The sequence below is a fragment of the Nycticebus coucang genome, chromosome 16, assembly GCF_027406575.1.
Source record: "Nycticebus coucang isolate mNycCou1 chromosome 16, mNycCou1.pri, whole genome shotgun sequence".
NCBI classification, from domain to species: Eukaryota; Metazoa; Chordata; class Mammalia; order Primates; family Lorisidae; genus Nycticebus; species Nycticebus coucang.
This window is the reverse complement of record NC_069795.1, coordinates 2,385,791-2,401,688: the sequence shown is the minus strand read 5'-3', so window position 1 is coordinate 2,401,688 and position 15,898 is coordinate 2,385,791. Positions and strand designations below refer to the sequence as shown.

At 43.6% G+C, this 15,898-nt stretch overlaps 1 protein-coding gene across 3 annotated transcripts in view; it reads left to right on the top strand.

Moving 5' to 3' along the window:
• Positions 1–15,362, top strand: part of TRAPPC10 (trafficking protein particle complex subunit 10) — a 96,779-nt gene extending 81,417 nt beyond the window's left edge. For all 3 annotated transcript variants that reach the window (XM_053565689.1, XM_053565691.1, XM_053565690.1), the window contains exons 20-23: positions 70–240; positions 7,225–7,402; positions 10,855–11,049; positions 11,561–15,362. In XM_053565689.1, the coding sequence (XP_053421664.1) occupies positions 70–240; positions 7,225–7,402; positions 10,855–11,049; positions 11,561–11,799 (783 nt within the window). In that variant the 3' untranslated portion in view covers positions 11,800–15,362. The remainder of the gene's footprint in view (positions 1–69; positions 241–7,224; positions 7,403–10,854; positions 11,050–11,560) is intronic.
• Positions 15,363–15,898: the final 536 nt, after the last annotated feature.

Here is a 15,898-nt window from a genome sequence, read left to right as displayed (position 1 = left end):
ACTACAGCATCTGTCCGTCTGCGGTTCGCTGCGCTGTGTGTACGATGACGACGGCAACTCTCTTTGCAGCGAATCTACAGCAAGCAGCCGGTGTTCTTTGTCTGGGAGCTGAAGTGGACACAGGAGCCTCCCCCTTCTCTGCGTTGCCAGTTCTCCGTGGGATTTTCCCCAGCTTCGGAAGAACGGCTGTCTGTCTCCCTAAAGCCATATACTTACGAATTTCAAGTGGAAAATTTTTTTGTACGTAATGTATTATTTTGGTGGGGGGTGGGGGTGGGAAAATGAAAGATGGCATCATACTCTGTTATCTAAAACATCAGATGGGCAAGTTCTTTCCATATAATCAAGCAGTAGCTCAGAAACACTAGGAAATTCATGAGGTGGTTGAGTCATTGGTCCTCCTCGGGTGACACACCTGAGGCACCTGCGCCCTGTCGGCATCTGAATGTTCATCCTGCAGAAAGCCCAGAGACTCTTCTCGCCTCCCTGTTCACTTTCTTATGTGGACTTAGCAATGCCTTCCTGGGAGCGTTTCCTAGGGTCATTTCCTTTTCATCATTAGCTACTCCTCAGGGGCATTACTTTCTGAGGCATGTTTCTTGTTTTTTAGAAGAAAAACTGAAAATATTCGGAAAATTTGCTTGCTGAGTATTGTTAAGATTTTATTATGACCTCTGCATCTTTTGGGTGGAAGCTAATTTTAAGCATTGAGCTAAAAGTAATGTTGAGCCTAGGTATGGACATAATTGTGTTTTTGTATTCCTTTAGCGCTGCGGTTCTCAACCTGTGAGTCGTGACCCACAGGAACTGTATTAAAGGGCCGCGGCATTAGGAGGGTTGACAGCCACTGCTTTAGAGAGATTGAGTTACAGTTCTGGAATTTGAGTTACTTTCTTCTCTTCTCTTTACTACTTGAAATCGTTAAACAATTTGATTTGAGGTGATTGTGCTTGTGGTTTTGATATTAGTAATTTTTTTCTCTGCTTTCTTTCAACCAAAACAGACTAATTGTTTTGCTTTTTGCGTTTTTTAAAACTCTCCATGTTAGCCTGGGAGGGTCAGCGTCTCTCCAGGAAGCACAGACAGATGTCTTTGATGTGTTAATGTTAGCCCTGCATGAGTCCAATGTGTCTGTTTATTGCTGATGATTAGTAACTAGTTAGTAGATTCCACTGTTACTTTTCTCTCTTAATTTGAAGAGGAAGAATTTCCCATTAGAACTGTACAAGCTGAGTAAAAAAGCCAGAGAAAAATATTAAAAAATATCTTTTTTAAAACTGGTAGTCTGAGGACCTGAAATATATAGATAGCATTAACAATTTTTTAATTATTATGTGTACATAATCTTTGTCTACCTTTGTAAGGGCATGTGATATTTTGATACAGGCTTACAATGTGAATTAATCAAGTCAGGATAATTGGGGTATTCATCACCTCAGGCGTTTATCATTTCTTTTTTCTTTTCTTTTTTTTTTTTTTGAGTGACTAGTGAGACTTTATTTGTGTAAAGATGGATTACAGTAAATTCAGTTTCTCCAAAGTTTAGAGCCTTAAACAACAGGTACTTACATAAATACTTTGTTTTTTATTTTTTTGTTTTATTTTATTTTTTATTAAATCATAGCTGTGTACATTAATGCAATTATGGAGTACAATGTCCTGGTTTTATATACATTTTGAAACTGGTTAACATAGCCTTCACCACATTTTCTTATTTTGTTAAGACATTTATATTCTACACTTAGTAGATTTAACATGTACCCTTGTAAAATGCACCGGAGGTGTGGTCCCACCAATTACCCTTCCTCTGCCCATCTTCCCCCCACCTCCTCCCTCCTCTTTCCCCTTCATCTTGGCCTGTAGTTGGGGTACAGCATTCATATGGAAGTGTGGGTGCTTATAACTTGGTTTCATAGTAGGGCTGAGTACATTGGATACTTTTTCTTCCATTCTTGAGATACTTTGCTAAGAAGAATATGTTCCAGCTCCATCCATGTAAATATGAAAGAGGTGAAGTCTCCATCTTTTTTAAGTCTGCATAATATTCCATGGTGTACGTATACCACAATTTATTAATCCATTCATGGGTCGATGGGTACTTGGGCTTCTTCCATGACTTAGCAGTTATGAATTGGGCTGCAATAAACATTCTGGTACAAAAATCTTATGTTATAGGGCGGTGCCTGTAGCTCAGTGAGTAGGGCGTCAGCCCCATGTACCGAGGGTGGCGGGTTCAAACCCAGCCCCGGCCAAACTGCAACCAAAAAATAGCTGGGCATTGTGGCGGGTGCCTGTAGTCCCAGCTGCTCGGGAGGATGAGGCAAGAAAAATCTTTGTTATAATGTGATTTTTGGTCTTCTGGATATATACCTAGTAGAGGAATTGTAGATCGAATGGCAGGTCTATTTTTAGATCCCTAAGTGATCTTCAAACATCTTTCCAAAAGAAATGTATTAGTGTGCATTCCCAACAGCAGTGCAGAAGTGTTCCCTCTTCTCCACATCAACGCCAACATCTATGGTTTTGAGATTTTGTGATGTGGGCTAATCTTATTGGAGTTAGATGATATCTCAGAGTGGTTTTGATTTGCATTTCTCTGATGATTAAAGATGATGAGCATTTTTTCATGTGTCTGTAGGCCGCGCACCTGTCTTCTTCAGAGAAGTTTCTCTTTAGGTCCCTTGCCCACACTGAGATGGGATCAGTTGTTCTTTTCTTGCTAATACATTTGAGTTCTCTGTGGATTTTGGTTATTAAACCTTTGTTGGAGACATAACCTGCAAATACCTTCTCCCATTCTGAGGGCTGTTTGCTTGCTTTATGTACCATGTTCTTAGCAGTGCAGCTTTTTAGTTTGATCAGGTCCCAGTAGTGTATTTTTGATACTGCTTCAATTGCCTGGGGAGTCCTCCTTATAAAATATTCGCCCAGGCCGATTTCTTCCAGTGTTTTCCCTTCAATTTCTTCTAGTATTTTTATAGTTTCATGTCTTAAGTTTAAATCTTTAATCCAGTAAGAGTCTATCTTTGTTAATGGTGAAAGGTGTGGGTTCAGTTTCAGTCGTCTACCGGTTGCCAGCCAGTTCACCCAACACCATTTGTTAAATAGGGAATCTTTTCCCCACTGAATGTTTTTATTGGCTTGTCAAAGATCAAATAACGGTAAGTGGCTGGATTCATCTCTTGGTTCTCTATTCTGTTCCATACATCTACCTCTGTTTTTGTGCCAGTACCATGCTGTTTTGATCACTATTGATTTATAGTATAGTCTGAGGTCTGGTAGTGTGATTCCTCCTGATTTGTTTTTATTTCTGAGTAGTGTCTTGGCTATTTGAGTTTTTTTTCTGATTCCATATAAAGTGAAGTATTATTTTTTCCAGATCTTTAAAGTATGACAGTGGTGCTTTAATAGGGATTGCATTAAAATTATATATTGCTGGCGGCACCTGTGGCTCAAGGAGTAGGGCGCCGGTCCCATATGCTGGAGGTGGCGGGTTCAAACCTAGCCCTGGCCAAAAACCAAAAAAAAAAAAAAAAATTATATATTGCTTTGGGTAGTATGGACATTTTAACAATGTTGATTCTTTCCAGCCATGAGCATGGTATGTTTTTCTATTTGTTAACATCTTCAGCTATTTCTTTTCTTAGAGTATCATAGTTCTCTTTATAGAGATCTTTCATGTCCTTTGTTAGGTAAACTCCCAAATATTTCATCTTCTTTGGCACTACTGTAAAAGGAATAGAGTCCTTGACTGTTTTTTCAGCATGACTATTGTTGGTATATATAAAGACTACAGATTTGTGAGTATTGATTTTGTGACCTGAGATGCTGCTGTATTCCTTGATCACTTCTAAGAGTTTTGTAGTTGAATCCCTGGTGTTTTCCAGATATACAATCATATCATCTGTGAAGAGTGAAAGTTTGATCTCTTCTGACCCTATATGGATACCCTTGATTGCCTTTTCTTCCCTAATTGTGATGGCTCAGACTTCCATTACAATGTTAAAGAGCAGTGGAGACAATGGGCAACCTTGCCTGGTTCCTGATCTGAGTGGAAATGATTACAGTTTGACTCTATTCAATACGATATTGGCTGTGGGTTTGCTGTAGATGGCCTCTATTCGTTTAAGAAATGTCCCTTCTATACCAATTTTCTTAAGTGTTCTGATCATGAAGGGATGCTGGATATTATCAAAAGCTTTTTCTGCATCAATTGAGAGAATCATATGGTCTTTGTTTTTTATCATTTCTTTGTGTTAGGAACATGCCACTTTCACTCTTATAGTTATTTTAAAGTATACTCTAACTTATTGTTGATTACAGTCACTTTGTTGTGCTTAGATAGCACTTTAAAAAAAAACAAAACAGGTTGGTGTAAATAAAGTTAAAAGCTAATACTGTGATGTTAATGCCTACAGTTAATGCTCACAGTTCAGTGGTTTTAGGGTATTTACAGAATTGTATTACCACTGCCGTAATTGCATTCTAACACTTTCATCATTCTAGAGAGAATCCTCACACCCAATTAGTGGTCCTCACTCCCTTTTCCCCTGACCCGAGGCAGCCACTGATCTGCGGGCACCTGTGTCCCTGTGGACTTGTGTGTCTGAGTATTGTGCACAGCACGTGTCCTCTGCGATGCTCTCGTTGCTGGCTCCTTTCACTCAGCACAGTGTTAACTAGCGCACCTGGTCCGCAGCCACACCCTTCTCATACAGCGTCACGTTCCACTGGTCACATGGGTCACATCTTGTCTGCTCGTCAGTGCCTGTGATCTGCATGTTTCTACTGTGGGGTTTTATGAATAATTGTGCTATGAAAACATCTGTACAAGTTTTTATGTGGACACGTGTATTCAGTTCTTGCATAGTAACTCTGGCTGACACTGCCGAACTGCTGCTCAGAGAGGCTGTGCCACTTTCTGTTCCCACGGGAGCAGAGAGAGGTCTAGCCTCTGCACGTTGTTGCTGACACTCATTTCTGTTATCTTTGTGATATTTAAGTCCCAGGGCATGATGTGGGAGCTCCTGGTTTGCATCCCCGAGGAGATGGCTAAGCATGTGTCTATCTTCTTTGGAACGATGTCTATTCAAGGCTGGGGTTGGCGGCTCAGCCTGAGATCCCAGCACTCTGGGAGGCCGAGGCAGGTAGATTGCTTGAGATCAGGACTTCCAGACCAGCCCAAGCAAGAGTGAGACCCTGTCTCTACTAAAAATAGTAAAACTAGCTGGGTGTTGTGGTGGGTGCCTGTAGTCCCAGCTACTCGGGAGGCTGAGGGAGGAGGGTAGCTTGAGCCCAGGAGTTTGAGTTTGCTGTGATGACACCATGACACTCTACCCAGGTGACACAGTGAGACTCTGTGCCCTCCCCCCAAAGATGTCTATTCAAATATTTTGCCCATTTTAAAACAGGGTTTTATGTCTTTATAATCAAATTTTAAGTTCTTTATATATTGTAAATACGGTTCCTTATATATGATTTGCAAATATTTTCTGCCATTTTTGAGTTCTCTTTTCACTTTCTTGATGGTTTCCTTTGAAACACAAAAGTTTTAAATTTGGGGGAAGTCTAATTTATGTCTTTCTTTTATCACTCGAATTATTAGTTTTGGATCTAAGAAATCATTACCTAATCTGAGGTCAAAAAGATTTCTTCCTGCATTTTCTTGTAAGATTTTAGTCTCTTTAGCATTTGCAGTTGTGTGTGTGCTGCCCTCGGCATCAGTCTGTGGGGGGTGGGGGGTCCTCACTCGTCTCCCAAGTGGCTCATCTGTGTCACTCATCCAGAAGACTGTTTCTTTCCCTTGGATGTCTTGGCTGTCCTGGCAGAGCTCAGTTGTCCAAAAATGTTAGCGTTTACCTCTGAAGAGGCTCATTTCTGGTCACTGTACAGCAGCCTCAACAGCCGCTGTCAGGTGAGGGCACCCGCTGCTGCCCCGTGGTACACGCAGTGCCTTCCCTCATCCACTCTCCTTCCCCACACAGCCGGAAGCAGTGTCCCGGGGTGTAAACTCCTGCTCTAACTGTGAGCTCCCTCCAAGCACTGAGACTGACCCCATCTTGTCCTTTGCTAGGCTTGGAAGCATTCTTGACTGCTTTACTGGACCTTCTGGAGTGAGGGGGTGTTTCAGTGAGCTGCTGCCACGCCGCCACTGCTCTCTGTCGCCGTCCTCCTTCCTCCCACTGCTCTCTGTCGCCGTCCTCCTTCCTCCCACTGCTCTCTGTCGCCGTCCTCCTTCCTTCCACTGCTCTTGCTAAAGGTGCATCCTTCTGGCAGATGGCACACACACATTTGGAGCCGTGCATTTGGGCATCCTCTGTGCCATGGACGATTTCAGCATGGCCCCTCTTCAGATGGGTGGAAGTTTGTGCCATCTCCAGACAGATTTAAGTGGGTGTTTGATATAAACCCCCCTGGGAAGGCCTGAGAGCACTTGGTTAGCTGCGTTAACTCCTCGAAAAATGTTGTATTTTGCCATCAGACTTTGGAAAAACTTTTAATTCTGAAACCTCTTATTTGGACATGTTACGAAACCAACAGAACACTTTTAAATCGAGTTGTGCTGTGATCACTTTATGTTGAATGAAGAGCACTAACTGTAGGAGGGGATCTGCCGGTGTGTGGCAGCTGAGCTGTGTATGAGTTGTGCGGTGGCAGGTGGTTGGGGTGGTGAGAGAATGTGAGGCATGTGTGAGCAGCACCGAGAAAAGATAGATCATGGAGAAGGAAACGTGGAGAAAGCAGGTTGTGGACTGGATTGGAAGACACCAGGGGATTCATGTGAATTTTGCTAGCTGTGATAATGGCATTGTGTTTTGGTAAGAAAATGTCCATGTTGTTTGCAGTGTGTACTAAATCCTATGGGTGACACGGCAGGTGGCTTTAAGATAAGCGCGGTGTCAAAAGGTCAGCAGAGTGAGTGGTATAGAGTGCTGACAGTCTGTGGTCTGGGAGATGGGAGTGTAGAGGTCACTGTGCTGTCCCTCTTCTGGAGCTTGAAAATATCCAGTTTTAAAACAGGTTTTGAGGCCCTAAAGTTGGGCTTCTAGAACATGTGTCTGCAGCGGGGTCCTTAGGGCAAGTGGCCGCAGTTGTCTTCTGCCAGCTGGGCAGACACATATCTTTTCTCAGGGCTCCAGACCTGTGGGCAGCCACACATTGGCCCTGTGCTGTGTTTCTTAAGACCATTTAGGTGCATTCCCTTTCTCTTCCTTTCCTGCCTAGACATTATATAACGTGAAAGCTGAGATATTCCCCTCATCGGGAACGGAGTACTGTCGGACAGGCTCCCTCTGCTCTTTGGAGGTGTCAATCACACGGCTGTCGGACCTCTTGGAGGTGGATAAGGATGATGCGCTGACGGAGTCTGAGGACTACTTCTCAACAAAGCTGATGTACGAAGGTGGGTTGGAACTTCTTATAGCCTAACTTCTGTAATAACCCAGTACTTTAGGTGATTGTGCCCTGTCTGGACAAAGTATAGCGTTCCTGGTCCAAAGAGAAAATATTCTAGAGTTAAGAGAGCTTGCTTTATTGTTTCATTATATAACATGGTCCTTAGCTCACCAGATGTCCAACTTGGTTATTGTGGCACATTCATACTGAGTCTTTGCCTGGCAATTGCTGGGCTCAGTGTTGAGAAAACAGTCTGAGACACTGAAACACTGTTTCTTGGTGCTGATTAACATTTTAGAGATGCCCTTTCCTCTCTGCTTGTGATTTAGGAGCTTTACTATGAAGCGGAATTCATTTCTACTGCTCAACAGCCAGGGCTCTCGTGACCACGCCTTCCCATCCACACAGATGGGCTCCTCTCACTCCCCTTCTGTCCAGGGCCCTTTGCAGCCTGCCTTCTCCAAAACCTCTGATGCTTTAGCCTGGCATTCTCTAAGTTTTTGGTTTGGGACTTTTTCTGCTCTAAAATGATTGAAGAGCCAAATCTGTATGTATGTATTTTAAAACAACACCAATAAATCTATCACGTGATGTTATTCATGAAAAATAACAATTTTCCAAAACAAAAAAATAATGAAAGGATGATTTTGTTTTGCAGTCTTTTAAATCTCTTTAATATCTAGCTTAATAGCAGGTTTCTGAATTTAAAATTGGTTTTCAGTATGTGGAAGACTTCATGCTCATACAGGTTGGAGTTGGAAGAGGGAGGTAACAGCTTGTGGGTAACCACCACTGCTGTTCTTTTTACTGTACCAAACTGTGACGAGTCGTGAAGTCTGATGACAGGAGTGGATGTGGACTCGAGTCTTTGAGGGCTTTGGCCTCTGCATTTCGAGTGGGCCCTACCTGCTGTCATCTGCTGGGCGTGTGGGTCCCCTGTGTTGTATAGATCTTCCATCTGTGAACACCTTCTGTCTGAGAATGTCCAAATCCCCGACTGGGAAGCACACGCTCATCTCTCAGGAAGGCTTTTGAGTACTGGGACCTCGTCAGGCTCACGGTGGCAAGTGCAAATTTTCCAAAATTCTAATTTTTGTTTAGAGTCTCAAATTGCATCATTGGCAGCAAATCCTCTTAGTGGTTTTGAGTGACAGGTGCACATCATTCATTTTCAACAAAATGTCTGCCACATACCCAGACTGGATAGCCTCAGTTTGCCGGTCATTCTTTCAAGTGAGAGGATGTTCCGTGAAAACAGCACTTGTTCACTGTGCAGGCACCTCCCTGAGCCTGCTGTTATGCTGCAATGGGGACACAGATGATGTCACGTTGTGGAGGCAAGCCTGTAATTCCAGCACTCTGGGAGGCTGAGTCGGGAGGATCACTTGAGGCCAGGAGTTCAAGACCAGCCTGAGTAAAATAGCAAGATCCCATCTCTATAAAAAATGGAAAAAATAAGCTGAGTGTGGTGGCACACACCTATAGTCACAGCTACTTGGGAGGCTGAGCAGGAGGATCACTTGAGTCCAGGAGTTCAAGGTTATAGTGAGCTATGATCAGGCCACTGCACTCCAGCCTGGGTGACAGAGCAAGACCCTGCTTAAAAAAAAAAAAAAAATGATGATGAGTACAGATAGGAAATAGCCCAAATATTCTTCAGCTGTAGATTGGTTTAACAAACTGGTAGCATTAGAACAGAGTGAACTGTTGATAAATGCAGCAGCTTGAATGGATTGTGAAGTGGAAAAGCCAAGCCTGTCACGTTGCGTGCCATACAGTTCTATTCTGTATGGCATCCTCAAAATACCAACCTTACAAAGAGGGAGAAGGGGACAGTGGTGGCTGCTCGGGGGTGGGGCAGGCAGCAGGAGGCCATCTGTGGTGCTGGGCAGCTCTGTGCCTGGTGGGTACAGGCATCTACACGTGTGACATACCCCAGTAGTGAGTGCTGCCAGAAAGCTGCTGTGCCCCCAGGAAGGTGTGCAGGCTTGTTAATTGTAGCACCCATGTCAATCTCCTGTGCTAGGTGGGATGGCACAGTTGGGGGATGCTGGTGATGGCCTCGCTACTATTTTTGCAATTTCTTGTAAGTCTGTAAACATTTTAAAATTTAAAAAAAGGATGTATACTCAAGAGTTGAATTTAATAAAATTAATTTGAATGCTTCATGAGGAGCATTTTTAAGTAAAACTGAGTTTTTTTGCTGAGTTCATGATACTGAGGAGCATGGTCAACGTAACCGTGTGCACAGTCTGGCATCACCTTCCTGACACTGTTACACTCTCAGCACAGGCTTCTGTATGTGCTGTAGTGCCACTTTTCTCCAAAGTCCCTATCCTCACTGGCAGAGCCTGCCTTCTGGGACCCACCCACACTTGCCTGCTACTCATGGCCTTTTGGTCACACACTCCCTGGGCTGTGGCATGGTATCCTCATCAGAGCTATGACCTCTTCACTGGGTCATCTGCTTCTTGAGGGCAAAGACGCTGTCTTGCTCACTTTAATCTCTCCAGGGCTTGTCTAGTAAGTGCTCACTTGCTTGTTTGAATTGCCTTGAATTAAATGAAGGCTGAGTTTGAACAATGAGGGTCAGTAATAACATTGCCATGTGTTAAGACTGCTGTCCCAGGAGAGGGACCACATGCTGTGCACTCCTCTCTCTCCATCATGAGAAAGCAGCTTCTCCAGGTCAGTGGTGCTCTTATCTCACTGCAGGGAAGCCAGGCCTGGAGGCACCAAGGGCCCTGTCTGGGCAGCAGAGTTGGGATTCAAACCATTAGGTCTTTGGTGACATAACTTACTCTGCACTGCCACCCATCCCTGATTTAATAGCCAAATTAACCATAATTTTTTTTTTTTTTAAGACAGAGTCGCCCTGGGTTAAGTGCTACAGCACAGAAACCTCAGTCTTAGGCTCAAGATACTCTTCCCTCAGCCTCCTGAGTGGCCAGGACCACAGGTGCTACGACAATGCCTGGCTATTTTTAGAGATGGGGTCTCATTCTTGCTCAAGCAGGTCTCAGGTCAGACACCTGAGCTCAAGCAGTCCACCTGCCTCAGCCTCCCGGAGTGCTGGGATTACAGGTGTGAGCCACTGTCCCTGGCCATACATATAGTAACCATACTTTTGAAGAATGGCACACAAAATTTTCAAAGAAACTTCAAATCAAAATTAAATTATTTTTCATTTATTAACTTCAGAGAAAAATACAGTTTTCCATACACATCCAACATGACTCAGCCTAAACTGGACCGGATGGAATGTTGGACTAAAAGAAATATGCATCTTATTTATTAAAACATACAAGTTTTATCTTAAGGCACAGTTGCAAGACATTGAGATATATATTCTGCACTTTGGGCTTCTCTGCTATGGAGTGTCTAAGGATTAGTTAATGATGGTTCTTATTTTAATATGACTCCTCGCTGGTGAACACAGTTGTCTCCTCTTTGTTGCAGTGGTCGACAACAGTAGCAATTGGGCAGTCTGCGGGAAAAGTTGTGGTGTCATCTCCATGCCAGTGGCTGCTCAGGCCACCCACAGAGTCCACATGGAAGTGATGCCTCTCTTTGCGGGGTACCTCCCCTTGCCTGATGTCAGGCTGTTTAAGTACCTCCCCCATCACTCTGCACACTCCTCTCAACTGGATGCTGGTAAGGACGTTTTAAGAAAAAGTACAAACCCAGCCCCGGCCAAACTGCAACAAAAAAATAGCCAGGCATTGTGGCAGGCGCCTGTAGTCCCAGCTACTCGGGGGGCTGAGGCAAGAGAATCACCAAGCCCAGGAGTTGGAGGTTGCTGTGAGCTGTGTGATGCCACAGCACTCTACCGAGGGCGATAAAGTGAGACTCTATCTCTACAAAAAAAAATAAAGAAAAAGTACAAATTCATATTTGAATAGGAACTCGCTTTGTGTGAAGCGATGACAAACTAATGTCAGAGCAGGCTTGAGAAAGAATTGCATGTTTTTAGTGTAAGCAGAAACCAACACCAAAGCTGAGTGTTGGATGGGAAGGCTTAGGGCCCATCCTCCCCGTGCGTGGGATCTCTGGAAAGGGAACTGCCTCAGTGGCATCTCCTGCACTTTGAAGTGGGCCTAGCCTGGCTTTGCCTTTCTCCAGGGTGGTGTCGTGGCTTGGTTCTGACATCCTGTGTATTTTGTAGATAGCTGGATAGAAAATGACAGCCTGTCAGTGGACAAGCATGGGGACGAACAGCTGGACAGCAGCAGTGTCAAGAGCAGGGGCAGCACGCACTCGGCCTCCAGCAGCGAGCACAAAGGCCTGCCCATGCCCCGGCTGCAGGCGCTGCCGGCTGGCCAGGTCTTCAACTCGAGCACTGGCATGCAAGTCCTGGTCATCCCCAGCCAAGACGACCATGTCCTGGAAGTCAACGTTACATGACAGCACCTGGGGAGCAGATGCTGCTGCCCAGCTGTGATTGTGCTCTGAGGGAAGGTGACTGGATTCTCCTCTCTTCAGGCTCTAGCCAGACTCCCAGTGATCCTGCCTGGCTACCAGGCCTCAGAGAACGTCATTGCACAGCTGCTCTGCTGAGTTCTCGTTACTCTCGTGTTGTCTGTGATGTAAGATTACTTACTTTCTCACCCCATCCCCATGTTGGTGTCTGCGCTATCTGCTCAGAGCCTGCTTCCTTCTGTTCACTCATTGCTCATAAAAGGTCCTCATCCACCATCCCTCCTCTGAGCAGCCTGCCACCTGCTGGCACTTCCTGGAGGCCACTTGTCTTCCAGGTGGACACTCAGTAGGCCTTGCAGTCCTCTCTGAGACATGTGTGCCTCTCTGGTCACACAGCTGCCCAGTTTCTGGACCAGGGTGTATTTGTGTGTTTCCTAAGGGGTAAAACACAATCCTTTACCCCATTATCATCTAGTTGTGCTTTTCTAGAATAACCCCTAGGAGGGGTAGGCGTGGGAGGGGGGTGGAGAGGGAACATGACCCCTTCTGTGCCTTGGGATGCCAGAGCGAGGCGGACCTGGAGGTCCATCCGCTGGAGCAAAGGAAAGGTACTTAGAAAAGACTTAGACTAGGGCCTGGGGAACAGCTCGCATTGAACTCTTTAGGGATAAATGTTTCTGGACCCCATAATGTTGATTGAATATCTCATGCACTCAGAAGTAAACTATATATTTAATTTAATTATCATTATATATGTGGGGGTTAATATGTTGTTTTTCTCTTATCTTTAAAGTCTTTCCATGTTAAATGTAGCTATATAATCAATATTTTATTTGCACCTTAATTCTTAGAAATTAACATGTTCGATTTAAAAGGAAGATGGGGGTCCTCTCAGTGTTTTCCGGTCTGGTTGCAGTGCAGGCCTCTTGTCCTAGAATAACTTCTGCTGGGCCACTCAGTTGCAGTCATAATAGTTCCAATGGATTGATTTGCTTTTGGTTGTAAATTTAATTGTACATATAGTTGATTTATTATTTTTAAAAATACAGACTAACTGATATGTTTATGTATAAGTTGCACCAAAAATCAAGGTCAGAAATAAATGTGAGTTTGTTTTTACTGGTGTGAAAGTCACAGCTTGTAAATAACTGTTGTATGTATTAAACCTTTTCCAGCTTCCAAAGCAATGTATTTTTGTACATATGAAATAGAGTACCCTTAATTCACTGGGAAAGTGCGCTTCGAATTGAACTTGACAAGATTAATGTAAGTGAACATGGTTAGGTCCCCCAGAGGGTGGGACTCCCGGAGAGTAACCTCAGAGGTGTGAGCTACAAAGAGGAAAAGGAGCCTCCGTGGCTGGTTCCTGTGAGGGCTGCACTCCGGGGGCTGCAGGGCGGGTGCAGGTCTGGAACCCTCATTTCCAGTATTCTTCATGTTGTCTTTTACCCACTCAGTAAATAAAGGTTGTATGATCTTTCTCCCATGTCTTTTTCATTTGTAGAAATTGGAGAAACATGTAAAGAAGATTCGATGTTTAACTTTCAGAAATTATCTTCCTTATGTGCGGTTTAAATCTAACAAACTTGATCAAACTAGTTAGTAAATTAGAACTTCAGAATCTAATGATAGTTCAGGTTCTCTAAGATAAGGTTTTTGTTTTTTTTAAAATAAAAATTGATGACTGCCCTACAGATCTGCCACATCCTGTGAATGAGGAGATGGTTGGGATTTGAGCTGTCAGAAAAGCCTTTAATCCAGAGGTTTTCAACCTTCCTAATGCTATGGCCCTTTAATACAGTTTCTGTGGGTCACAACCCACAGGTTGAGAACCCCTGCTCTAATCCATGTTGTCAGCCAAGAGGACATACCTTTCCTCAGTGGGTAATCACACCTCTCTCATCTTCTAAAGGGGGATGTGGTTAAACATTCCGTTTATTACTCTTTGATTTTCTTTTACCTGGAGCAGCAGTTCTCAACCAGTGTTTCACGACTCCTTTGTAACAATGAAAATACATCCTGAATATCAGATATTTACGTTACGATTCGTAACAGCAGCAAAATTACAGTTATGAAGTAGCAACGAAAATAATTTTATGGTTGGGGGTCACCACAACATGAGGAACTGTATTAAAGAATTGTAGCATTAGGAGGCATTAGGAAGGTTGAAAGCCACTGATCTGGAGTCTGTGTCCAGGATGAAATTTTCTAATTACATACATATATTAATATTTAGAAGAAGAAAAGGGAGAAATCCAAAGTGTTTGTGTTTGTTTCTTATTGTCTGGAAATTGAAATAGAATTTGGCACAAAACCTTTTTTCCCTATCCCCCCAAAATATCTTTTGCAAACTAAGTTACATGAGTGCTTCTACCTTTTTAAAAGATAAAATGTCCTCCAAAATTTTGTCACTGGTTTTCTTTCTATTCATAAGACTAAAAGGCTGTAATTGGATTTTTATTGTTTACTAACCATTTTAAACAAACTAAGGTTTATGTGTTTGAGGCAAGGTGGTTTTGTTGATGAAGAAGTGGCAGCTGTTAAAATACTTGTGCAGCCAGATATGCAATCTGTGTGTACCTAAAGAGCAGAGTATGCGACTACTTTACAGCATCTGTGGAACATGTTAAATACTAGCCAATGGAAAAGAAAATGAGTTATAATTTTTGTGAATTTCATGGGGTTCCCTATGATTGGAAAAATTATAACTCTCCTGATTTAAATGTGGACATTGTATTTAATTTCAAAATGACTTGTACCTATAGTTTCATTGTCAGCACAGCCTAGGGAAGCTCTGATTCTGTATTTATAGTAAGTCTTGGTGAGGACAGATATCCTGTAAAGTAATGTTTAAAGATGAAGTTAAGGCCAGGCAATACAGCTCACTGAGTGCCTGTAATCCTAGCATTCTGGGAGGGTGAGGCAGGTGCATCACCTGAGCTCAGGAGACCAGCCTAAGCAAAAGTGAGACCCATCTCTACTAAAAATAGAAAAACTAGCTGGGCCTTAGGTGGGGACCTGTAGTCCCCGCTATTGGGGAGGCTGAGGCAAGAGGATTGCTTGAACCCAAGAGTTTGAGATTGCTGTGAACTGTGACACCATGGCACTCTCTCTACCCAGGGCGACAGAGACTCTGTCTCAAAATTAATTAGTATCAAGTTAAACACTCCATGTTTGTACATAAAATGAAAAATCATACCACTTTTTATAAAAGAACTGGGCTGATCTACGTTTACTTTCACCTGTGATCTTTAAAGTAAGTCCTACATGATTTTAAATTTTATTCTTCATGGCAGCGCCCCTTTCTCTGAGAAATTTCTTCACCTTACATGTCAGGCTGTGAGACCGGCAAACATCACTCGTACGTTTTGTTGGGATTCTGTAACTGGAAAAGGTGACAAGTTGGTGACTTTGATGCTGCAAGTATTCCATTTTCATGTTTAATATCAAAGTCTTTGCACATTATTCTGTAATATACTGTTAAACTAAAACTACTGTATTAAGACTGTAAATGTAAGCATTATAATGCTGAAAATACACATTTTAAGAAAAAACTACTGTTTTGAACTTGATTCTTTTGCTGTGGCACGGTGTGAAAACTGAGTGTGTAACGTTAAAAGATGCCATAATCCTCACTCCTGAGGCAGGGATTACTTACACCTGGGTGTAAGTAATTCCCTGAGGGAATTTTTTTCATGATTCCTTACCCAGTAGCTCACAAGAACTAAGCATTTGTGTTTTCAGGGCTTGCAGGTCTTGGGACGTTCTATTTGCCAGCTCCACGGTGACAAGGTTTGACAACTGCTGGGCAGGGAGCGGGCCCTGGGCTTTGGTGGCCCGGCCCACAGTTCTCCCAGAAACTCTGGTTTTCGATTTCCTTCAGACTCTGCTTGTTTCGGTCCTCTTTCGATGTGTTCAAGAGCTTTTAAAACAGGGCTGTCTAGGAAAAGACCGTCCGAACGCCCGGACCCTCCACCCTCCACCCTCCTCCGCGCGGGGCGAGTCGAGCCCGTGACCACCCCAGCCAGCCGCCCCACTCCGCGCGTGCGCCGCCTCGGGCTGGTCTGGGGCGGGCCTTCGCGTT